Below are 23,467 nucleotides of genomic sequence, written 5' to 3' on the forward strand. Positions count from 1 at the left end.
AGACAGCAGTGAGTTGTGAGGTCCCCTTCTGTCTTGATAGCGTTTCCTTTTGTCCTGGCGCTTCGGAGGTGGCTGACGCACCACGGAGCTGTGAGGGCCGTCTTCTCAGGAGACACGCACGGCCTTTGCCTGACGTTTGTGCTCTTAAATTGGGAACAGACAGATGACCCGTCTGGGTTTTGGCTCCTGTTGTGGAGATACAAGTGCAGTTTTTAAGGCGAACGGAGTTCAGTGCCAGCAGACTAAATGCTTCTCCAAGGGCGCGGTTTGCCTCCCGTTCGTATTTTAGCATGTCTATAGAGAGACGCTCGCTCACCCATCAGTTACGAGGAGTAGGAAGCGTTTCATGTTCCTGGGGTGCGTGGAGGGCCGGGGGCGGCAGTGCTGGGGACCCTCAGGGGTCGTGCCCGGCCCCGCTGTAGGTGGCGTCTGCCCTGCAGGACGAACAGAAGGCAGATGACGAGCTCGCCAGGAAGCGGGCGGCCTTCCTTCTGAAGCAGCAGCGCAAAGCCGAGGAGGCCCGCATGCGGAGGCAGCAGCTGGAGGTGGAGGTCGAGCTCAGGAGAGACGAGGCACGGTAGGTGGCCCGGGTGCCCGGCGGGCACCGCACGCGGTCGGCGTGGCTGCCGTGTCTGTTGTCCCCTCCCGTGGCGCGGCGCTGGCGTGACCAGGGCGTCCTGGCCGCTCCTTCCCGCAGGCGTAAAGCGGAGGAAGATCGGATCCGCAAGGAGGAGGAGAAGGCGCGGCGGGAGCTCATCAAGCAGGAGTACCTGCGGCGGAAGCAGCAGCAGATTCTGGAGGAGCAGGGCCTGGGGAAACCCAAGTCCAGGCCCAGGAAGCCGCGGCCCAAGTCCGTGCATCGGGAGGAGCCCGGCAGCGATTTGGGACCCAAGAGCACCCCCCCACGTGAGTGCGCGGCGCGGGGCCCTCCCCCTTCGCGGCCCTGAGCCACTGTAGTTCTCCCGAAGCCGCGAGGCTGGGCTGCAGAAGGGAAGGTTGGGACTGAGCGCGGGGTCCTCAGGTGGTGGGAGCCGTGCGCGCGGGTTAGGGTCCCAGCCTGGGGCCCCGCGTCCCGCTGGCATCGGGCCCCTGGCTCTTTCTCCTGCTGCACAGGTCAGTGGCTGGCGGGCCAAACACGCGTGTCATGAAAGCTTGTCTTGTCTTGTCTCTGGCAGCGGATGACCTGAGCCGGGCCCAGTCGGGCTCCAGCCTGTCCTTGGCCTCTGCAGCGACCACAGAGCCCGAGAGCGTGCATTCGGGGGGCACGCCTTCCCAGCGGTAAGGGGCCGGGGGCCGTGCTGCGGGACGCCATGTGGGCAGTGGTTCTGTCGCTCTGATTTTGGTGCAGTTTCAGACGTCCAGAGCCGTGGCAGTAATGTCACAGGACCTAACTGCCCTTCACCGAGGCTCACCGATTAGCGAAACGTTTCGACATTTCTGTCCTCTGTCCCCTCGTCCTCCCGGCCCTGCACGCGTTTTCGTTTTAATCGTTTACGAGTAGGTTGGTGGCATCCTCTTTACCCTTAAACGCTGTGGAGCGCGCGTTCTCCGAACAAGGACGTTGGCTTCTGTCACCGCAGTCATCAAACCAGCACTGCCATTAGGTCCCCAGTCCATGCCCGCCATGGCCGATTGGCAGAGTGTCCTTGAGAGCCCAGGCCCGTGCGGGACCACGGTCACCCTGAGTCACCGTGTCCCTTCTGTCCAGAACAGGCCTTCGCCCTCCTTTGTCCTCTCGGGCCTTGACGCTTCTGCTGAGTACGGGCCAGTTATTTTGTTGCCCGTCCCCCAGTGGGTTTCCCAGGATTAGGTCCAGGCTGTGCATGTTTGGCGGGAACACCCCAGAGAGGAGGACGTGTCTTTCTCAGCTCAGCCAGTTGCGTGTGTCACTTTGACTTGGGTTAAGGTGCTGTTTTCCCACGGGTGCTGGAGAATTTCCCCTTGTGATTAAGGAGTAATCTGGGCGGAGGCCTGGGGACCCTGTCACTGGCACTGAACGTCTGCCCACGGGCCTCAGCGGCCACCTCCACGGGTGGGCTTGGCCTCCTGGTAGGCAGGGTCCCCTCCTGTCCTTCATCCTCTCCGCACGTCTGGTGGCTTCTTGTCGCCGGGGCTTTGTGGAGGACACCTCCCGGGGATTCTGGATTCTGGTTGGAATTCTGTCCAGGCGGTCGGTTACCGGGGTTGGATTCAGGCTGCGCCCACACCTGCCTCTCGTGCATGAGCGTCTGTGTCCCGCTCAGCGGAGACGGACCTGCAGGGACGCGGCTCAGGCCTGCCAGGGATTGGAGAGTCGTTTGAGACCTGCCGGGGTTTTGGACTCGGCCCTCTGCCCGACCTTCCTTCCCGGGGTCCCGTCCCTTGTCTGGCAGCGGTGCAGATGGCCCAAACCGGGTCCTCTGGTTCCCACGCCAGCAGGGCTGAGCGTGAGAGCGAACCTTCCCTGATGAGGTCATTCTGGTGCCCGAGGTGGGCGGGGTCTTGGTGTCTTACCCCGAGTCTGTCATCGTATTCTGCAGGGAGCGCACTGGCTGCGCTCCCCACTGTTGCCGCCAGCCTTCTGCCGCGGCCGATGGCCTTTCATGTGCCGGTGGTGCAGCCTGGTCCGTTTCGGGGCAGGATCCCGCCAGCCGGTGCCAGTTGCGGGCGAGAGGAGGCGTGCCCGCCGCCCTCCCAGCCCCGCCCCCGTCCTCTTCCCCAGCAGAGTCGAGTCCCTGGAAGCCTTGCCCATCCTGAGCCGCAACCCCAGCCGGAGCACCGACAGAGACTGGGAGACGGCGTCCGCCGCGTCCTCCCTTGCGTCGGTGGCCGAGTACACAGGTGACGGCCTCGCTCTCTGTGGGGCGCGGGCACACGGCCGCGGCCTGGTGGGGGGGCGGGGCCCGGGCGCAGTGGGTGACGTGCCCTTACGTCTGCACAGCCCACGGCTCACTGTGGCGTCCTGGGCACTTTGGAACCTTAGGCTTTTAAAAATTACTGTTTCTTGGTTTCTTTTTTTTTTTTAATCAAAGAAACCAAAATTGGAAAGGGAATAAATTATTACTTACTTTAGTCTTTTCCTTAGTTTATTTAAAATCTGTAACTTAGAATTCTGTCACAGATTTGAAGTGGCTCTTCCCATTTTCAAAAAATTACGAACATCCCGAATTCAGCCTACCCGCTGCTTGGTTCTACAGAATTGTCGCCTTTCTTGTGTGTGTGTGTGTGTGTGTGTGTGTGTGTGTGTGTGCTGTAAATATTAATTTTGCAAATCTTGGCCTGCTTTTCGTAGGTCCCAAGCTGTTTAAGGAGCCTAGCAGCAAATCCAACAAGCCGATTATTCACAATGCCATATCCCATTGCTGTCTGGCCGGAAAGGTGAATGAACCGCACAAGAATTCGATATTAGAGGCAAGTATCACATTTCACCCCCAGTCTTTTATGTAGGATAAGGGTGTTTATAAGTGAGGGTTCTTTCTAGCGGAGAGCATCCCGATCGTTGACACGTGAGGCTGCTGTCCTGCACGTGTGTGACTCGTGTGTGAGGACACGCAGGACACTCGTGTCCCAGGCCCTCGCGGTTGGGACGGCTCTGCGGAAGAGCGGGATTCAGACCAGCGAGACGGAGGGGGCTGCACTGGGGTCAGGGCTGGGGGTCCAGGGCAGGCCCTCTGGGGTGCGGCACGGGCAGTGGGTGAGATTTCTTGAGTTAGTTTGGTGTTGAGGGCAGGGTGTCTGCAGGGGGGGTCAGAGGTGGTGTCGGGTGGAGACAGGAGGGACCCCAGCTCTGAGCTGGAGAAGTGGGAGTTCGGGGCAAAATGCTGGTCGTTTCTGTCCCGTTGGGTTGACTTGTTTGCTCCCCGGGGGCGGCAGCCCTCGGTCACTAACGGTGAGTGGTGGTGGCCTCAGCAGGTAGAAGATGTGGAAGGAGGGTCCAGGTCAGGACTGCGTGCCATGACCTGACTGACGCTCCGGCTGGGGGCAGCGTGCGGGGCGCGGGGCTCCTCTCCACTCACGTGTCACCGAGCTGCTCCAGCCTCTGGGCTGGTCCAGGAGCAGACAGACGCGAAGGCCTGGCTGTGGAGCTGACGGTCCCAGGCACGAGGCGGCCCCGCGACAGAGCAGTCGCACGAGAAACTCTGGAGGCCGGCGGGTCTGCCCGTCTGTGCTGTCACAGCGTGAGAACAGCCACAGACTGACCAGAGGGCGGCTCGGTCCCCAAAAACCTGTTTACAAAAGTGGGTGGTGCTGATTCTGGCCGCGGTCTGGAAAGAGTGAAAGGGGAGCAGGACGCGGGCCCGAGGGTGGCTGCAGTGGTCAGTAGGCTGGTCGGTCAGTGGGTCTTACTCGAAGGTGTCATTTGAGCAGAGGCCTGGAGCGGGGAGGGTGCCCCGCAGATCTAGGGAGGCGCACGGGCTCCAGGTGGGACTGATCCCCTGGTTGGGGCTGGAGCGGGGAGCTGGGGGTCAGAGGTCACGAGGCAGCTCCAGTCGGGCCTCTGTGGGCCAAAGGGGACCTGGCTTTGCCTTGGGTGAGGGGGTGAATGCAGCTGTGGGCAGAGGACGGCCTCCTGAGCGGCTGCCGGCAGGGACGGGCGCGAGAGGGTGGAGGCGGGGCCGTGGTGAGCCTGCGGAGGGTGGGGCCCGGGGGCCTGGATGTGTCTTTGCGTCTCTAGTTCTGTTCACGTTTGAACGGTTTTTATGTCGTTGAAATCAGTATTATACTTGCAGCTTTAAATTTTGCTTTTTCTTCTTAATTTTATAAATATATTTGTTTATTTTAAAAAACAACAAGCCTGTTAGATTCTGAAAAGAATAGTATCTATTTGTGAAAAATTAGTTTTCTAAAACAAAAACAGAGTGAGAAGAGTGGCATTGTTTTACATCATACGAATCTTTTTAGCTCCTGGCTACGTAGATTTACATCATACGAATCTTTTTAGCTCCTGGCTACGTAGAAGACAGCTGGGTGTGACCCGCTTCCGAGTCTATCTGTTACAGACCACGTGTCCCGTGGCCGCTGGACAATGGCATTGTACCCTGAGGGGCGGGTGAAGAGGCAGATACCGTAGTAATCAGAGACCCGGAGAGGGTGTCAGGAACCCTGGCCCATGCAGGGGTAGAAGACAAAACTAGACATTTTCAAGCACGAGGAGAATCTGTTTTAAAATGTTTTTGTGTTAGTGATTTCTTAGAGTTGAGCACACCGTACGGCAGACGCTGTAACAAGCACTGACGGTCGTGCCTGCCTCAGGTTCTTTTGCGGCAGCGTTATCGAGAGATCGCTCACGCAGCGTGAGGTCCCCCCTTCAGTGCTAGTTCAGGGCTGCTCAGTCTGTCCCCAGGGGGCGGCCGTCACCAGTTAATCCCAGAAGCTGCCCCCCGCAGAAGGGTCCTGTACCGAGGCCGCTCCCCGCGCTCGCCCCCGGCGCCCGGCCCCACAGGTCTGCGGTCCGCTCTGTGTGTTCGCCTCTTCTGGACACGTCCCGTGAAGGGGCTCACGCCTGAGGTGGCCTCTCGGGGCGGCTTCTTCCGCTCGGCACGATGTTACCGAGGTTCCTCCGAGTTGTAGCGAGTGTGGTGGCGCTTCGTTCCTTTTTGTGACTGAACAGCTTCCCGTTGTGCGTCTGGACCATTTTGTTTATCCTTTCACCTGCTGATGGACGTTTGGATTGTTTCTCCTTTGGGCCGTTACGAGTAACGCGGCTGAAAGCGTTTGTGCGCAGGTTTTACGTGCGTGCGTGTTTCAACTTCTCTCGGGTGTCTAACTGAGAGAAGAATTGCTGGGTCGCGTGGTAACTCTGTGTGACGTTTTGAACCACTGGCCGACTGACTGGCCGACACAGAGGCTGTGTCGCCTCCCCTCCACCCGCGGAAAATGAGCGCTTGCTTCTCCGCACCAGCACCTGCGCTGACTCTAGCTTAGTGGGCATGAGGTGCTACCCCCTTGTGGCTTTTTTTTTTTTTTTTTAATATTTATGTGTTTAGTTGTGCTGGGTCTTAGTTGCGGCATGTGGACTCTTAGGTGCTGCATGCATGTGGGATCTAGTTCTCTCCCTGACCAGGGATCAAACCCAGGCCCCTTGCATTGGGAGTGCAGAGTCTTAGCCACTGTGCCACCAGGGAAGTACCCCCCATTGTGGTTTGTTTTTTTTTTAAATGGAACTTTGTCTTTTTTTAAAATTTATTTTATTTACTTATTTTTGGCTGCATTGGGTCTTCGTTGCTGCACGCGGGCTTTCTCTAGTTGCGGTGAGCGGGGGCTACTCTTCGTTGTGGTGTGTGGGCTTCTCATTGCAGTGGCTTCTCTTTGTTGCGGAGCACGGACTCTAGGCGCGTGGGCTTCAGCAGTTGTGGCTCGCGGGCTCTAGAGCGCAGGCTCAGTAGTTGTGGCGCACGGGCTTGGTCGCTCCAAGGCATGTGGGATCTTCCCGGACCAGGGCTGAAACCCGTGTCCCCTGCATTGGCAGGCGGATTCTTAACCACTGCGCCACCAGGGAAGCCCCCCACTGTGGTTTTGATTGGCATTTCCCTGATGGCTAATGATGTCCAGCGTCTTTTCATGTGATTTTTCACTTAATGTTAAAAGCATTTTTTTCCTTGGATACCTGGACTGAAGTAAAATATCTCAGTGGTAGTTGGTGCTCCACTGAACGGATAGCCCATAGCTTTGTGTCCTAGAACGCTTGCCCCGGGGTGGGCGGTTAGCTGGCCGCGGGCCTCCTGGTCAGGACGGTGGATGCTGCGGTGTGACTGCGGGAGGGACTCACGTTCCCTGTCTCTTCTCCTTCACTCCCTCCACACAGGAGCTGGAGAAGTGTGACGCGAATCACTACATCATACTGTTTCGTGATGCTGGCTGCCAGTTCAGGGCACTTTATTGCTACTATCCTGACACTGAAGAAATCTACAAACTAACTGGCACGGGGCCAAAGAGCATCACCAAGAAGATGATCGACAAACTGTATAAATACAGCTCAGACCGAAAACAGTTTAACCTGATCCCGGCCAAAACCATGTCCGTCAGCGTGGACGCGCTCACCATTCATAACCACTTGTGGCAGCCCAAGCGGCCCTCGGTGCCAAAGAAGACGCAGACTCGTAAATGACCCTGGTGCGGCAGGAGTCTGAGGACGCGCCGGCCAGGTCGATATTTATTATTTTCATCCTTTTGGGTACGAAGTGTGCAGAATCACAGACCTTTTTCAAAGAGACTTCTAGACAACACGAGAAAACCCTCCCTTAGGTCCCAGCACACAGGACGGCAGGTGGAGCTGGAGTGAGGACTCAGCTCCGTTTCCAGCAGCTCGCGGCTGCTGTGGTCACTGCTACGCGGAGGCTCCCAGACGAGGGGCGCGTGCCCAGGAGCTCCGGGCAGCGGATTCCTTTTACTTGAAGTTCTCCTTCGGTGTAAATTAAAAGTGATTTCCTTTGCTTTCTTGCCTCTCACCTCACCCCCTTTTGCACATGACCTGACAGCCGTCTTGCTGGCCAGCTGTAATCTCGCGAGATGATAGGACTGAGACTCGATCTTGGGTCAGGGTTTTTGAATGTCTGTAGGGAAGGAGCTCGTGTTGGGGAAGTCGTTTTCATTTGAGAAACTGTATATTTATTGATTGTGTCTACTGCCAACGTTTATATCCAATTCTAAGATTTCTGAAAAAAATTCTTGTTCCTTGCTGCTCAGAAAAAGTTTACTGAAAATACCAGTTCACTAAAAGCACTGAAATCTGCAAAGTCTGTCTTCTGCTAAAATAACGTTTACAAGTACGGAGGGGTTCTCGCCGACACGCGATCACGAGGATGGTGAATGGTACTCTCGCTGGTGCCTGCCTAGTTGAAAATAGGAAAAGCTGAGCCGATTACAGCCCGCGTTCATTACGTTTGGGATGGTGTGCTCCCGATTTGTTCACTTTAATAAAGACAGATTTTGGTAAAGTAGAATCTTTTTCACTCTGAGCATGTTTCTCTTAAAAGGCGATGCACTTACGCGGACGGTTCTTTTAGTGTTTTTATCACGTCGTCACTCACCCGTCCTGATTCTTGCTTCTGGAGGAGCAGGAAGCGTGCGGTTCTCGGGTTAGATAGAGCATCTCGTTGTGTCGCCTGCTTAAAGACAATTAAAGGGGTTATCTGCGGCCGTCTCGGAGCTCCAAGTCAGCGGAATGCTCCGGGTTCTCTCCACGGCGGCCCTGACAGTCACTAGGGCTTCTCCGGACCAGACGTTCCTGCCCGGCCTCCGCACGGCACCGGAAGTCTGCCGACACCTGTGCAACTGACCAGCTGACCCGACTGCCGGAAGATTCTGGAGTCCCATATGTTAGTTTTGCACATATTTTCTTGGGAGTGTTACTTGAATCTATCTCAAACTGCAGAAAGAAACTGAAGATCAGTGGAGAGAAACAGTTAAGACAAAGTATACTGGTAATTTTAGACGAAAAGGTGAGCGGACTGTGTCCATGAGGATGGAGGGAACGTGGTACAGAAGCGGCAGGGCCTTGCCCGCTCCCGGTCGGGTTTGTATATATAGGTAGCCAGCAGCTCTGTCTGTAAATAGGTAACGAAGCTGTGCGGTTTCTCCAGTGCTGAGTATTAAACAGTCCTGAGTGAACTTTCCTGTTACTATGCCGTTCACACGTGTGCTTTATTTCTCACTGTATGTTGTATATTATATTATTATATTTATTTTAAGAAAGCACTAAGATGTAATAAAGTAATTACCTAATTTGCTTTCTATGGTCACGTTTGCGTGAGGTTGTCGTGACTTGTTTCTCGGTCAGTGTCCCCGGCTCCTTGCTGTAGAGAAATTTCCTGTGGTTTCTAGTTGACTAACGTCCCTTTTATTAGAGAATCACATCCTTCTAGAGAAGGGACGCTTTGCAACTTCTTCCTTTATGCGGACAAGACGTGTGACAACTTCTCCGTCATTTTATAACAGTCCTGTTGAAGTCAACGGAATTTGATGGTTTTCAGTGAAGATGTAGAGGCGCTCCCGGCCCAGTGCTGGAAAGCTCGTTCCTACCAAAGTTCTGGGTGAACTCTGGGTCTTCTGATACAGTCAGTCAACCTGTGGGGCGTTGCGAAGGTTGTTTGCATGTGGTGCTCTGTGCCCTTCGTTAAGCCAGGGAGGGGACCAGTGCTCGGGACGTGGGGACGGACGCTCCCCGCGGGCCCCCTGTGGGGCGCAGGAAGTTTCAGACGCAGGATTCCCTTCCGTGGTGGAGAGTTTCCGTCCTCTCTGGCTTTGGTGGTGGTGAAGTCGTTCATTGCCTCGTAGGGCTCCCTGTTGTTCTTACGGTGGAGGGTGGTACGTCTTTCCTTCTCGGCATTCTGACCAGCCGCCCGTCTACCCATTTAGAATTTAACTTGGTGAAGAAAGTGTTGCGTGCATGGCTGAGCACGTGACGAGGTTCATGTATGAGTCCTTGCTGGTGAGCTGGGATCCCAGGAGCCCAAATAAAACTGCGGTGAGGGAGCCCCATAGTTACAAATCTATGTGCAGATGTATTAACTTATCCCCACACACGTGTGCGTGAGTGTGCGTACGTGGCGGGGGGGGGGTGTGGACGCTCGCACACGCCAGAGGCGGACGGACCGTCTTTCCCATGTGTCCTCTGACGTTGCACGTCACTGCAGGGCAGTGTCTGATCAGGCTGTTTGGACCCAAACTGTGTTCTTCGCTCTGGCAAACTGCAAAATGGAATAATTCCGAAGTTATGTCTCGGTTATACTTCGCGTGTGTGTGTTCTCTCCTTTTGCTTATTATTTATTTTTGGCTGCACTGCACAGCTTGTGGGGTCTTAGTTCCCCGACCAGAGATCGAGCACGCGCCCCCTGCAGTGGAGGCGTGGAATCCTAACCACTGGACCGCCAGGGAAGCCCCTGGGGTATACTTTTATTTTTTTGAAACTGTAGTTCTTACTTGGGGAGGGAAGTCCCTGAAATGAAATTTCCTGTTAAGATGAACTTGGACAGCCTTTCCTGATTGATGCTGACCTACTCTGTAAAACGCGGTTTGGCCTTTGAGAAGCGGGAGTGAGCGGCTTTAGGCAGCCCCCTCCCAGTTTGTGGCCCTCGTTTCTGGTGGGGGCTCTGCGTGCGGGGAGGATGGGCTGCGCTTCTGCGTCAAGGTCACGGCCAAGTCCGCCAGCGTTGGCGGGGAGCAGAACGCGTCCGGGTGGCATCCCGCCTGGCCGTCTCTTGCAGGGGTTGGGGGCGCCTTGCCGCGGTCTGGAGCCTTCTCCGGGCTGTCCCTGACTGCATCTCCATGCGAAGGCCCGAGCTGTGGGGACTGTTCGAGATCTCGGGGGCAGAACTTGCCCTGGGAAGAAGCGGGGCCCCTCTGTCTCCCTACCCTTCCCTGTGCTCATCTAGGAGGGGGTGATCTCCACTCCTTGCGTTGTTCTCTGTTCTTTAGAAAGAGCGAGTTACCGTATCCACGTGATTTCCTAAATAGCAAGGAAAAGCCACTTACAGTGGGAATTAATAATTGAACAAAGAGTAGTAAAAATTATAGCCTGAGCTCCACGTCGTCAAGCCCGGATGTAATCTGTGAAGGATTTGTTTCACGGGAACCCTTTCTTGGCAATGAGAATTTGGGGTCGCCGCCGGTGCAAAGAAATAGCAACAGCATAAAAACCGACTTTCCCATAAAAGTGAAGTCTAGGCTGGTGCTATTACGAAAGTCAGAAGCTAGCAATCTTGGCCTTGGAGTCACGTCTCTGGGCCTGTGTTTCCACTGGGTGACTGATTGTCTGGAACTCCTGAGGTACCATCACTCTGGGCCTCGGCTGCACACACGCTCCCCGTTTACAGTTTGAGATGCTGGAATGATGGGATGGGTTAAATTGACAAGCCTGCAGCTCCAAGGACCAGGCATTGAGACGGGGGCTCAGATGGCCTTGGACCATGCGTGCTCTTTGCTCATCCAGGTCAGGATCCTGTGATGGGAGTTTCTGAGCATACAGAAGGCGTCAGCAGCACCGCCAGGCAGAGGCTGAAGCCTCAGGACTTGAATTTAAAGTGTGTGTTTGGTTTTTTTTTTAAAGCAGTTATTTTCAGTTGAACTGATAAACCTCTCTAGTCTCCATTTGCGCAAGAAACAATTTGGTTTTTTGCCCTTTTAATTCTAGGTGGTGAGTTTTTTGTTGTTTTCGTCACAATACAACCCTTGTTCTTTTTTTTCAATTGAAGTAGAACGTACCTACAGAAAAGCAAACGGATCCCAAGTACAGAGCTTGATAAAATTTGGCAAAGTGTTTATTCTCATTTTTTAAATGAGTGGTTCTCAGTATTTGTCACCAAAGTTCTCCCTAGAATTTTTTGCTTCTAAAGTATATTTATTAATGGTTACTTTGTGCGGTTTCCGTAGTAGGCACGGAACTGCCAGTAGGAGTCGATCAGCTGCAGAAGCATCGTTGCAAAAGCCAGTGTGTGCGGGGCGGAAAATGCGCTGTTATCTTTGTGTGTCTCTTCACGTCAGCCTCCTGTCCAGCTCGCGAGCGCCCTGTGTTCTGTGGGCGCGAAGATTCCTCACCAAGGACTGCTTGCTGCGCCAGAGGGGCGGCCCTCCCGGGCGGGATCCACGGGGCTCAGGCATCAGGTGTCACCTGCTTAGGACGACGTGGCTGCTTTGGGAGGGTCAGGGGGGAGATGACCGGCCAGGTGCGGGCACGTGGGGCGGGCACGGGGCTTCTTGGGGGCAGCGGGGGCGTCTCCCTTTATCTGTTCTCGGCCCTCGGGCCATGTTGCCGGCACCAGCTGGACATTTGGTGAAAGTTGGTTAAACTTGCTGCCGGGTTGGGGCTGGGGGACGCCAAGCCCTTGCTCTTGCACCTGGATGTGGAATGATCTCGCGGGACGTTTGCGTCACAAATCCCGGGGACCCATGGGGTGTAGGGTGGGGCCAAGAGCCCAGTGACGCGGGGATGTGGAGGCTACTGCCCGGTCACACGTGGACTGGGGAACGGGGCGGGGCCCATCTCACCTGGAGCCCTGCTCACCGTCTGGTGCCAGGTGTGGTCCCATGGGAAGGGCAGGAGTGGGCGGCCACCCTGAAGTCGGGCAGGACCATGTTAGAGACAGACCTACGGGTGATCTGGGTGCCGGGACCGGGGCGTCTGGTCTGGCTTTCTGAGCGCCCAGGCCCTCACGTAAACACTGGCGCTGCAGACCTCGTTCTAGAAGCCCCGGGGAGGTGGTACCTCAGCTGCGTAGAACTAGGTACAAGGGGAAGGCCTCGCCCTGGAACTTGGGGCGGGGGAAGGGGGTTTCTCGCAGGGCGGGCAGCCCTCAGTGAGGGCAGCCCCGCCCCCCGCTCCTGCCAGGCCTCCCGCTGCCCGGAACCCACTCTGCCCAAAGGCGCCGCCCTTGAGGAAACACCGGGTAGTGCTCCTTACTTGGAGACGCTCTCCTTGGGCTAGAAATGGATCAAATGAACAAAAAAGCCCCGCTTTCCGGACAATTCTGTTTCATGTTACTTTTGTTTGTTTATAAAATAACGTACTCCTTGAAAGCATCAAATGCGGTAAACAGTTGAGAATCACACCAGGGGAAGCTGCAGGCTGCCCACCCCCGGTGCCAGTGCCCAGGGGGTCGCCACTGTCCACGCTTCCAGACCCTCCCGGGCATCCGCAGACTCGGACGTCACACACACGCGGGGCGGGTGGCGTCAGCAGGCGGCCCCTGGGTGCCCTGTCCTCGTGGAGCCTCTGAGACGGGCGACTGGAAGGACCCGTGTTTGCTGGTCTAAGACGTCCTTACTTTTAAGATGTACCACTATTTTGTACCACCAAGGAGGGGAAGTGCTGCCACGCAGACTGTGCCGCGTCCTTGACCAGGAGACGCCCTCAGAGATGCTCAGGTGTGTCTGGGGGCGGGGCAGAGGGCACGTCTCAGGCGCGAGGAGGCTCAGGTAGGGGTGCTGTGCACGGACACACAGTAGAGTGACGCATAGGTTTCTCTGCATCAAAACCTGGCCAGAGACACAGGGACCGGAAATCATGGCCCAGTTCCTGCTGGTGAATATAAAATACTAAGATGAACCCAGACTCAGACATTATGCTCAGCAGTGTTTAAATGGGAATAAAGGTTCAACGTGAGAAAGTGTAGTTTACGTTGGGTGTAAGAGGGAAACCACACGTAAAAAAAAGTTGATGACGTTCAATATGTATCATTCACGATGAGAAACGTTGCCGTTAGAAGTCTCGTAATTTGATGATACCCGCCAGAGACCTCCAGCGAGCCCCACACTTAACTGGGGACACTTTCAGTGTTTCACTGTTAAGTCAGGGTGGAGGCCAGTTTGCCTGTGGTCACAGTGAGTAGCCAGGGCTTTCCTGGACGTCTGAGCCGTTGTAATAAGACAGGGAAACAGGAGGTTTAAAGGTAGGAAAAGAAAAGCCCAAACCGTCTTTATTGGCAGAGATATGAAAGTCCTCCTAGAAAAGCACAGGAACAGGTGGTGAGTGTTAGAAGTGCAGCGACCAGCATGCAAACTGAAGCGTTTCCGGACCCGCTCGTGACCAGCACGTGCATCGAGCAGGGCGGTCACGGGAAGTGAAGCCCACTGCTGACCCCCCGAACAGCCGGTTACGGTCACTTAGGGCGTCCTGGAGGTGTGACTAAGCCCGAGGTTCAAAGTCACCAGGTGCCGACCCCTCGCACCGGGTCTGCAGGTGGGCCGCCACCCCCCACAAAATCCCCAGAGGACTCTCCATGGGGTGCCGTCTGCTGATTCAGGGTTTGGCTCTGGGGACCCAGGACAAGGAGCCCTGACTCGGGTGCCTGCCGTCTCCCTGTCGTCTGGGCTTGGGAGGGGCTGGGCCCCAGCAGGTGAGCAGGGCCACGTGCCTCCACGTGGACTGCAGCTCCCTCCGCCCACACGGGGTGCAGTCCCACTGGGGGTGGCGTGGCGGGGAGTCCGACCTGCGGGACTGAGCCCACGAGCCCTGGGGTCTCAGAGCAGGTCTGGGGGTGCGGGGGCTCTGCTCGGGCCGGCACGGCGGGTACACGGTGGGCTCACACGGAATCCCACGGCTGTCCTGCTGGTGTCACTGGGCGCCCCCTGGCGTGAGGGTGAGGCATTTTTTCAGTGTCTACGGAGCAAATTCACGCTTCCCTTTCTGGGAGATTCCTGGTCATTTGCCCACTTTCAATTGGGCCTCTCTAACTGGGTGGTTCTTTTTCTTACGGATTCATAGAAGATTTTTAAATAATCTAGACAGGATTCTTTCATTATGGGAGCAGCATATATGCCAAAGTGTGGCCTTTTTTTTTTTTTTTTTTTTTTTACTGTTGGTGTTTGGAATATAACCCCTTCTCTTAGTGTTATTTATTTATCTATTTATTTTTGGCTGCGTTGGGTCTTCGTTGCTGCACATGGGCTTTCTCTAGTTGCGGCGAGCGGGGGCTACTCTTCGTTGCAGTGCGCGGGGTTCTCATTGCGGTGGCTTCTCGTTGCGGAGCGCGGGCTGTAGGTGCGCGGGCTTCAGTAGTAGCAGTGCGTGGGCTCAGTAGTTGTGGCTCGCGTGTTCCCTGCATTGGCAGGCGGACTCTCAACCACCACGCCACCAGGGAAGCCCCCCTTTTAGTGTTTTTAATTGGCGTTTCCCTGGTTACAGATGAGTAGAGCATATTTCCATCTCTTTGTTGGTCTTTTTGATTTTCTTCTTTTGTGAAATGTCTCTTCAAGTTGTCTGCCTACCTTCCTGCTGGGTCATCTGTCTTTTTCTAAATAATATACAGAAGGTAAGTTTTAAAACATATTTATGTTATCTTCTGTATATTATCTTACCCGTTCAGCACTTCTTCACGTTCTTTTTGGTGTTGTGATAAGCAGTGTTTCTAAAGCCTTATTTGGTTCCCCGTCCAGCCTCAGTGAGGACCCAGCCTCAGCGCCAGCTCTTGGGGGAGGCCCTGGGGGAGGAGTTCCCCTGGGAAGACCCCCAAAACCCCCTGTGCAGCAGGGCAGCCGGGAACCAGCCACAGGGATTGCCTCAGAGCCAAGGTGGTCACTGAGCTTCCCACGGGCCCCCTCCTTCTGGACTCTTGGAGCTGCTGGCCTGAAGCGCCGGCCCCGAGATGGGCAGGACGACGGGCTGCGGCAGACGCCCAGCGAGTGTGGAGCCCCTGCCGTCCTGGGGGCTGTGGCCCGGGTCCCTGGGACAGCGCGGGGCAGCAGGAAGGCGGCCTGGGTGAGCCGTCCTCCCCAGCATGACCCAGAGGGACCCCGGAGGTGTGGTGCTTGGCTTCAAGGACCCCTGCCTCGGGGCCAGGTTCCCTGAACACCTTCCAGGACCCTCCCCCCTGACCAGGGGTCCCCGCCAGAGAAGGGATCTGCAGGGGCCGGGTGGTCTCCCTGCAGGTGACCAGGGCCAGAATGGGGGTCCACCGTGAACCCACGTTGTTAACCTGGGCCTCAGTCACTCGGAACTTGGGGCAGGCTGGTGTGGAATAGTCCTGGGTAGAGGGGCTTTTTCGATCCAAGACTCATCTTGCACCCCTCGCCCCCCACCACAGTCTCCTCAACTATGAGACTCAAGCCTGAGGGTCCCCTCCCTGGTGGGAGAGCAGGGCCCACAGCGGGACCGGGTACAGCCTGCAGCCTCAGAGCCCCAAGCCTGCCTGGGGATGGTGGGAAGGCAGGTCTCAGCCCACGGCGTGATGCTGCACTTCTGCCCAAGTCCTCGTGAGAGGGGACAGGCCCTGGGGTGACAGGGACCCCACAGCCAGACCAGGCAGGGGTCTTAGAGTGCCACGACGAGACCGTCAGGGGTGGACACGGGCTCTGCCCCCCCATTCCACACGCTCACACCGCTTCCCCAGTGCAAACCTCGTGCCCCTGAACCACCTCCTCCTGGCTGCCCGGCCCCCGAGGCTGCCCAGGCGCCCAAGAGGAGGGCGAGGCAGAGTCCTGACCAAGGCCCCTCCCTGAAGGACGGATGGTCTGCTGCTTCTCCAGCTTCCAGGCAGCGGCCTGAGTTCAGGACCTGGGAGGGAAGCCGTCTGCCCCTGACAGGCAAGGCCTTGGGCCTGCTGGGAACTCAGCCACAGTCAGGTCCCTGGTGGAGGCCGGGCTGCCAGGAAGGGTGTCTTCCTGGAGGGAGGAAGGTGCAGCCACCCTGGACCGCACTTCCAGGTCCAGCGGGCCTCGTGGAGCCAGCAGTGACGTGCCAGGCTGGGGGCTGCAGAGGGTGTGGGTCAGTGCTATGTGGCCCCCCCCGGCCCCCCAGGCAGGCCCTTGAGGGTACCTGGAGGTGCCCATTCAGGGTGCCCGGGGCATGGAGGACCTGATGGTCATTCCCAGCTCTGCGCTCTGTGACCGGGGCCATGGAACAGACTGTCTCTGACAGTCCCGCCTGGAGGGCCTGCTCTAGGCATCCGTGAGTTCCCTGAGACCACCGTGCTAGGCCCCCAAGCTCCTGCGGATGTCACTGAGGACGAAGGTGGCTCTGGCCATCTGGCCGCCCCTGGGGGCCTGGAATGCCGGGGGTGCTCCCCCAGCCCCTGCCCCTGGAGGCCCCAGCCGAGCCCCCCAAGCCCCAGGTGGGCGGGGCTGCCTTCAGGGCGGCCGGACTAAGGTCCTGGACGGCAGACCCCAGCCTGCACGCCTGTCGGGGGACCCTGGGACGCAGGAAGCCGTAGCTTGCCCATCTCCCAGGAAAATGTTGCGGCTCTTCTGAGACCCACTCATCAGGGCGCACAGCTGCCCCCAAAAGAAAGAGGCGCCTCTGAGACCACTGGGTGTGGACTGGGGTCGAGATGAGGGCCAAGAGCGTCGTGGGGTGCCCGCCTTGTGGTCCTGCGGAGGCCGAACGTGCATCCGTATCCGGCCCCCGGGGCGCGGGGCGGGCCGGCGCCGTCTCGAGGAGGGGCCTCCTTCCTCTCTTGGCAGGTGGACTTGGGGTGAAGGGCTGTGCTGTGCACGCCGTCCTTCGTTTCTTCCTTTTCCTGCCTTCTCTGGCTTTAGTAAGCATTTGCTATGGTTCCGTATCTTTTTGTCCCCCAGCTGCCAGTTGCACTTCTTTGTGAGATTCTGGGCGGCCGCCCCGAGTCTGGGCGCCCACTTGCACCTGCCGCATGTCTGCCTGTGAACGCTCGGCTCCGGGGTGGGGCGAGCGGGCACCTTAAGCCGGTGTTCCCAGGCCCTGCGCCCTTGACAAGCCGGAATGGCCAGCACGTTGCTGGCGTTATTGTTCTGACCAGCTTTCTATAGGAATAAATAAAACAGAGGTTTTCCTCTAATTTTGTTATGTTTGAAAAACTCAGCAAAACACTGAGAAATGTTCTCTCCTCGCTCGGTCAGGGCGCCTGGGTGCAGGTCTCCAGCCTCCGCTGGGCCCTCTGTCTGCACTGAGCCGTGGGTATGAGTGTGCAGCCCAGTCTGGAGATGAACCCCACTTCTCACCGCCTGTCCTGTGCACCCCAGACTCAAGTCAGGCAACTCCTGAGGAGCCCTGTCGGATGCCATCTTCCCCGTGTGGGATTCCAGGGGCTGCAGCCCCACCTGGTTCGAGCCCCCGGTCCAGCGGCCAAGCAGGGTCCCCTCCCCTCAGGGAGTTGGAGCGTGGGTGCCAGGAGAGGTGGCAGGTGCAGAAGAGGACGCTTGCTGGCAGGACCCCAGGAGCTACTGACCCTGCTGGGATGGGCCCTGGGGTCTCCCAAGCCCGGTCAGCTCCCTTCCTGACTGCCCACAGCCTGCACCATCCCCTGGGCATGCAGACGCTCTCTGGGCGGGAGGGAGTGTCCCCAGGCGGCCAGCGTTGGGGGAGAGGAGCTGCACGTGTGCCTCTCGCTCAGGGCAGGCCCCCTCAGCAGCCGTGTGCCCCCCCCCCGGGTGGGGGGCTGCGCTGGCTCCTCTGCCAGCCTCTGGGAATACTCTCTGTAGGAGCGGGAGCCCCACCCCAAGACAAACACGGCTGCCTTGTGCTGGCGAGGGGCACACATCCCTCCTGGGCACGGCCGGGCTCCAGGGCCAGGCAACTCGCCAGGGAGCCCTCCTGGACCCCGTCCCCACCACCACCTGAGTTGCTTCCTGCTTTTCGGGAAGGTTCAGGCCAGCAGCATCTCCCTGGGGTAGGGGCTTCCCTGTGGGGACCAGTGGGCTGGGGAGCAGAGCAAGTGTCTCTAACCCTTGACACTGGGCGGCTGGGGCAGACCCAGGCCCCGAGCTTGACGCCGTGGAGGGGAGGCCTTACAAGCAATCCTCTCGTCTGTAGGATGCATCCGTTTAATAGAAGTTTCCAGCACTGAGCGTGCAAAACCTGTCAGAGGGAGTCACACGGGAGCCGCGGCAGCGCCCCGAGTCCCTCCCTCAGGAGGAGGAATGTCCCGCGCGGAGGCTGGGCCTGCTAGCAGCCCAGCGGCTGAATTGTGCTTCAGGTCTGGTGGTAAAAGGAGGTCAGATGGCGCGGCTGCGAAAGTTCAGCGTGAAACCAGAGGAAAAGGCCGTCATCTGATTCTCTTCCCCAAAGTCCAGGGCCGCTGTGGGGTCTCACGGCAGCCCCGCCTCCCTCCTAGCGAGCCCAGGCTGCTGGCAACTCTCCGGAGCCCCCCTGCCCCGCCCCTGCCAGGGGCTCGGCCGCGCTGCGGACCCTCCTGCTTTCCATTTCCTTCTGGAAAAGGCTCCCTTCGCGTGCCTGCCTCACCGTTCCGGAGACCCTTGCGGCCCGACTCTGGGCCAGACCCTCACAAGTGAGACCACAGGGGACCCACAGGGCAGACAGGGGTGGCCCACCGCCCCGTGGCTTTGCTGAGAGCTGTGGGCAAGGCCCAGGAATCAATACCAGCCGTGGCCGTGGAAACGGGCAAGTTCAGGGGCTGCAGTGTGCTCTCCTCCGGTGCGAGCCCCCGGCCCGGTCCTCTGCGGTCCAGCCTGGCTCCTGTCCCTGCACTGCGGCCAGACCCGGTCACGAGTTGCGGTGCGTTTGTGCAAAGGGCCAGGGATTGTATAGATTTGTAAAAACAGGTTAAAAAGGCTTCCCACCAGCGTCTGGTAGTGCCCGGGGCAGCCTCGGCCCTCACCGGGTCCAGTCCCGGGAGCAGCTCTGGGCTGGGCGGCAGGCGGGGGTTGGGGCCCTGCACTCATGCATCACGTGGCCCACGGACCCTGGCAGGACGAGGTCAGCCCGGAGGGCTCCACACGGCACTCAGAACTGCGTCTCGTCCCGCGTCTCGGGGTTGCAGGAAGCCAGCTTGTTGCTGCAGCTGCTCTTCCGGCTCCGGGAGCTGCTGGCCACGTGGGCCAGGGGGTCGGAGCGGATGAGATACCTGCGGGGAGGGCGGGAGGTCCCTGATGTCGCCCTGCGCCTGGGAGGCTGGGCTGGACGCCCACGCGTCAGATGGGCAGGTGTCTACACTTGTCCGGGGACCCGGTACTTACACAATGTCGTTGGGCTCCAGCCGCGTGTCCGGTGGAGGGTTGATGAGCACATAGGAGAGGGTGTTCTGTTGGTCGTTCATCTCGTCTGCGGAGACAGGGCCCAGCGCGCAGTCACCACTCAGCGCCCCCCCTCCACCTCTGCTCTGGGGGGCCCCCGAGGAGCTGGCAGCTCTGGTCCAGCTGCAGAATCCTCCCGGCCTTTCAGCCTTTCTGCCTGAGCCCTCGTCCCGGCGAACCCAGCAGGGCCGGTCCTCCCTGACCGACACTGGCTTCGGCGCCCGCGCTGCACGGGCATGGGGGCGGCCACGAGGGCAGCAGGCACTGGCCCCCACGGTCTCCCGATGGCTCGCTCAGCTGGGTCATCAACATCTTAGGGTGTCCTGACCCTGAACATGGAGCACACCTGTGCACACCGACACGTGTGCACACACCTACACACCCGCACTCACACCTAGTGCAGCCCTCAGACTCACTCCCTCCCCCGCCCCCCAGTGCCCTGCATCCCCACCCCATACAGGCCACTCCTGACCCCTCCTCAGCCCTCCGCTTCAGACTCGTCCTTTTCTTCCCAAGACCTGCTCCCGTGGCACCAGCCCAGAGTCCGCCCGGCTCAGTCTCCCAGAGGGGCCCTTGGGCACACACGGGGTCCGAGCTGCCCGTCACAGAGACAGCCTGGGGTCCAGCCCACGGGGTGGCTGTGGATTCTGGAGAAACCCTGGTCACCTCACAGGTGCCTCTCTGGCCAGATACAGGGACAGGGCTGGCCGCTGTCTGGCAGTGACCCCAAGCTCACGAACGGCTGGCGGCCTCAGTTTCCCCATTTGGTGATGCCTAAAGGCGCCCCCTGACCCAGGAACGGGCATCAAGGGAACGGCCCTCCAGGGGGATCAGGCCCTGGGTGGCCTCTGCCCCCAGCCCCTCCCGTTCCCTTCTCTCGGCACCGTCCCTCCCGTTGGGAGGGCGCCAGCCGGTCCACTGAGGGGCGGGATTCTCTGCGAAGCTGGGGCAGTTGCCCGCTGACTAGCCGGGGGCGGGGGAGGGGGGGCTGCAGCTCGCTCCTCTGAACTGATGAGTTCAGGGCCGCATCTGGCGGTGCATTCGGGACCCGCACGGCGGCAGGCGGAGCGCGGCGTGCTTCCTGGGGACAGGTCGGGGCACAGGCTGGGACCCGGGAGCTGACGGACATGTGCAGACCCTGACGGCATCAGCTGGTGCCAACCTCGCGTCCACGCCCGGGAAGGGGATGGCCTGACCCCCGCGCGGGGTCACGAGCCAGGTTGGCTCACGCTGGAGGCTGCGTGCCTCCAGGGTGGGCAGCACGGAGCCGGGCAGTGGGGGCAGCGGGTGGCGCGGGTGGGGGCGGGGAGGCCCCCGAAGGCTCTCGGGGATCCCGCACCCCTGACCACAGCCAGGGCGGCTACACGGGGACAGGCGCACGGTCAGAACAAGGAAGCGGAGAGGCCGGTGCTGGGCCGGGCCCCTCTGTGTGGTCGGGGGGAGGGGGAGCGGCGCCTGCCTCGCTGGGCCTCCCCTCCGGCCTGGACCCTGCTTCTCCCCCGGGGGCACGGATCACGGGCACTCGCGGCCCGAAGCAGGCCCAGCTCCATGCTGACGGGGGCCCGGCTGTGGCGCCCAGGGCTGGGTGTGCTCTGCTGCGAGGCCCAGACCCCGACTTCCCTGGGACGGGGCGGCTGCGCCGTGCCTGCTGTGCTCTGGTGAGGGCCCGGGGTGCGGCCGCGGGCTGGTGACGGCACTCCTGGCCAGCGACCAAGGGCTGTGCTGCTGCGCTCCCCCTCGCACCCGCTACCGGGCACCACAAGCCTCTGTGCGGGCCCTCCTCCTTCAGCCCGCAGACCAGACGCCCAGCCCGGCCCGGCCCTGGGCGTCCACGCTGACCACAGCCCCACTCTCCTCCGTGCGCTGGGGGCAACTGCAGCACCTTCCCCCGAGATGCATGCCGCTGCGAGGTCCTCATGGCGGTGCCCTCCCCGTGGACTGACTGCCCTGCAGCCCCCCAGGATCAGCCTCTCCTCTGGTTTTACATCTTGGCCTAGGCACCTCTCGGTGTCCACACGTCGGTGGGGGGCTCAGGACACACCACCCGGGGAGCCTGTGGGTGCGGCTACCCCTGCCCGGGAGCCTTGGCAGGGAGCAGGGGTGCAGCTGGGCGCAGGGAGGGGGCGACGCAGCCACCCCGTTCACGGCAGCCCCAGGCTTGGACTTGGGCTGGCCTGGGGGCTCTGCCGTGAATGCGGTCGTGGGGTGCGGGGTGAGGAAAAGCACAGGGACCCCGGAGATGCCAGGGCTTCGCCTGCTCAGGCCCAGCTGGGCCGACCCCCAGCAGCTCCCCCGCCGTGAACCCCGGAGCTTCTCGCTCCTGGGCCTGGGTCTGCCCCTGGTCGTCCAGTCCCACCTGAGCTAACACCCACCTGGGCTCAGGAGGCCTGTCAGCGCTGGGGTCACCCCTAACCCCAGGGGGCCGGGGCGTGTGGGCTCTGAGCCTCCCCGGATCGTGAGGGGCCCCCAGGGAGCGAAGGGGTCCCGGCAGTGAGGCCTGGACTCTGCTCTGACCTCTGTTGGGATCTGGGGGCACGTCTGGGGGCTGTGGGGTGTCTTCTTGGAAGACACGGGGCCCACGCAGCACCTGAGCCTCCGGATGAGAATGGGGCACAAACGGGTTTTGCCTCAACTAGACAGAGAACCCCCTCCTGAAGCCCCAGCGGGGTCGCGGTGGTCAGCCGTCCCCCGGGCTTGGGTGGCCCTCCGAAGGCTCAGGGCGCAGCAGACCCCAAGGCCCCAGGCACCAGCCCACAGGGCCACGGGCACCCTGGCCTGGGGCCCTCCATCTGGATGCTTCCCGAGAGCTGGGTGGGCTCCCAGGGGCTGGCTGCAGGCCGATGGCCACCTGCGTGCTCAGAGCAGGGCTTATCTCAGACAACAGTCGGGGCAGAAGGGCTGGGGTACTAGGGTCAGTACCGAAGTCAGCAAACGAAGGAGGAAAGTTAAGGTCCCCGCGGTGGGGCGGCCTGGGAGCTCGTGGGCCCCTGACTGCAGGGACCCTCCCTTGTGTCTCGTTCTGTCTGCCTGCCTGGCCGGGGCGGGCGGCCACCAGGTGGACCGTCGGCGAAGGGTTGGCCTGCCCCTCTGCCAGGCTCCAGCCACCGGAGCAGAATTACCTTGCAAATATCCCAGGTTTACCCGATTCATGACATCACTGGCTGTTAAATTTGCTACATCCTCTACGGAACACACAGGAAGAGGGACAGACAGAAACAGAGAGAGAGACAGGTGAGCAAATAGCGCAGAGGCGGCGGCAGCGCAGCGGGGAGGGGGGCAGGGGGCAGCTGCAAGGCGGGAGGCCCGTCTGTCCCTGAACAGAAGTCGGCCCCTCATCTGCCAGGCTCGGGGGGGGGGGGGGGGTGCGAGGAGGCCCAGGGGAGCACCGAGTGCCCACCCAGGGGCGCCCGCCCTGGGGCTCAGCGGAGCTGGAGTCTCTGCCAGTGCGCGACGCGAGCCCGCGGACACGGGACACCCCACTCGGAGCCTCGGCAGTCAGTGCGCCACCCGGAAGGGGGGTGACAGCACCCTCCCGGGGAAGGGACACTGAGAGGGGACAGAGGCACATCGTGAGGCCGGGGTGTGGCCGGGAGGGGCTGGGCAGCTCTCACGGGTGGCCGTCCACCTCGGGCCCTGCAGACGGCCAGACCCTTGGGCAGCTCCTGGGTGAAACCCGAGCTGCCTCATCCCACTTGGAGGGGACTTAGGGGCCCCTGAGCCAGGAGGTGGGCGCCTGGGGACAGAGCCAGGCCTGGGAAGTGGGCAGAGTCCCCGAGACGGCACCCAGCGGAGTCCAGAGCCTTCACCAGGCCGGGCGGCGGTGAGGGGCTTGGGCCTCTTTCGGCCCCATCAACGGAGGCAGCAACTCTGGAGTGAGGGGAGGGGACGGGCTTCTCTCCTCTGGCCCAGCCAGGGCACCCCAGGCCTGTTCGTGGTCACGTCACAAACTTCTCCCCAAAACAAGCTATGGAGAAAATCTGCCGATGACAACCGCCCTGGTGGTGTCGCCCTGAAGTCGCAGGGAGGGGGTGGCCGTGCGCTAGGAGCAACG

The 23,467-nt window shown here is 59.9% G+C and overlaps 2 protein-coding genes across 9 annotated transcripts in view; one reads left to right on the forward strand and one right to left on the reverse strand.

The window, feature by feature from the left end:
• The window catches only part of CAMSAP1 (calmodulin regulated spectrin associated protein 1), a 55,857-nt gene extending 47,149 nt beyond the window's left edge, over positions 1-8,708 (forward strand). For 6 of the 7 annotated variants that reach the window (XM_027104313.1, XM_027104310.1, XM_027104311.1 and 3 more), the window contains 6 exons: positions 441-577; positions 698-906; positions 1,176-1,278; positions 2,705-2,820; positions 3,272-3,390; positions 6,785-8,708. In XM_027104313.1, coding sequence (XP_026960114.1) covers positions 441-577; positions 698-906; positions 1,176-1,278; positions 2,705-2,820; positions 3,272-3,390; positions 6,785-7,087 — 987 coding nt within the window. In that variant the 3' untranslated portion in view covers positions 7,088-8,708. Of the gene's footprint in view, positions 1-440; positions 578-697; positions 907-1,175; positions 1,914-2,704; positions 2,821-3,271; positions 3,391-6,784 lie in introns of those variants that run through there. The other variant, XM_027104315.1, reaches the window with a different exon arrangement.
• A 9,486-nt stretch (positions 8,709-18,194) lies between these two features.
• KCNT1 (potassium sodium-activated channel subfamily T member 1) overlaps positions 18,195-23,467 on the reverse strand; it is a 58,946-nt gene continuing 53,673 nt past the window's right edge. Inside the window, exons 30-32 of one of the 2 annotated variants that reach the window (XM_027104317.1) lie at positions 22,536-22,598; positions 19,360-19,444; positions 18,195-19,247 (exon numbers count right to left, since the gene is read on the reverse strand). In XM_027104317.1, coding sequence (XP_026960118.1) covers positions 19,127-19,247; positions 19,360-19,444; positions 22,536-22,598 — 269 coding nt within the window. In that variant the 3' untranslated portion in view covers positions 18,195-19,126. The remainder of the gene's footprint in view (positions 19,248-19,359; positions 19,445-22,535; positions 22,599-23,467) is intronic. The other variant, XM_027104318.1, reaches the window with a different exon arrangement.

The sequence above is a fragment of the Aethalodelphis obliquidens genome, unplaced genomic scaffold, assembly GCF_003676395.1.
Source record: "Aethalodelphis obliquidens isolate GAN/ISIS:26980383/991018 unplaced genomic scaffold, ASM367639v1 scaffold7, whole genome shotgun sequence".
NCBI classification, from domain to species: Eukaryota; Metazoa; Chordata; class Mammalia; order Artiodactyla; family Delphinidae; genus Aethalodelphis; species Aethalodelphis obliquidens.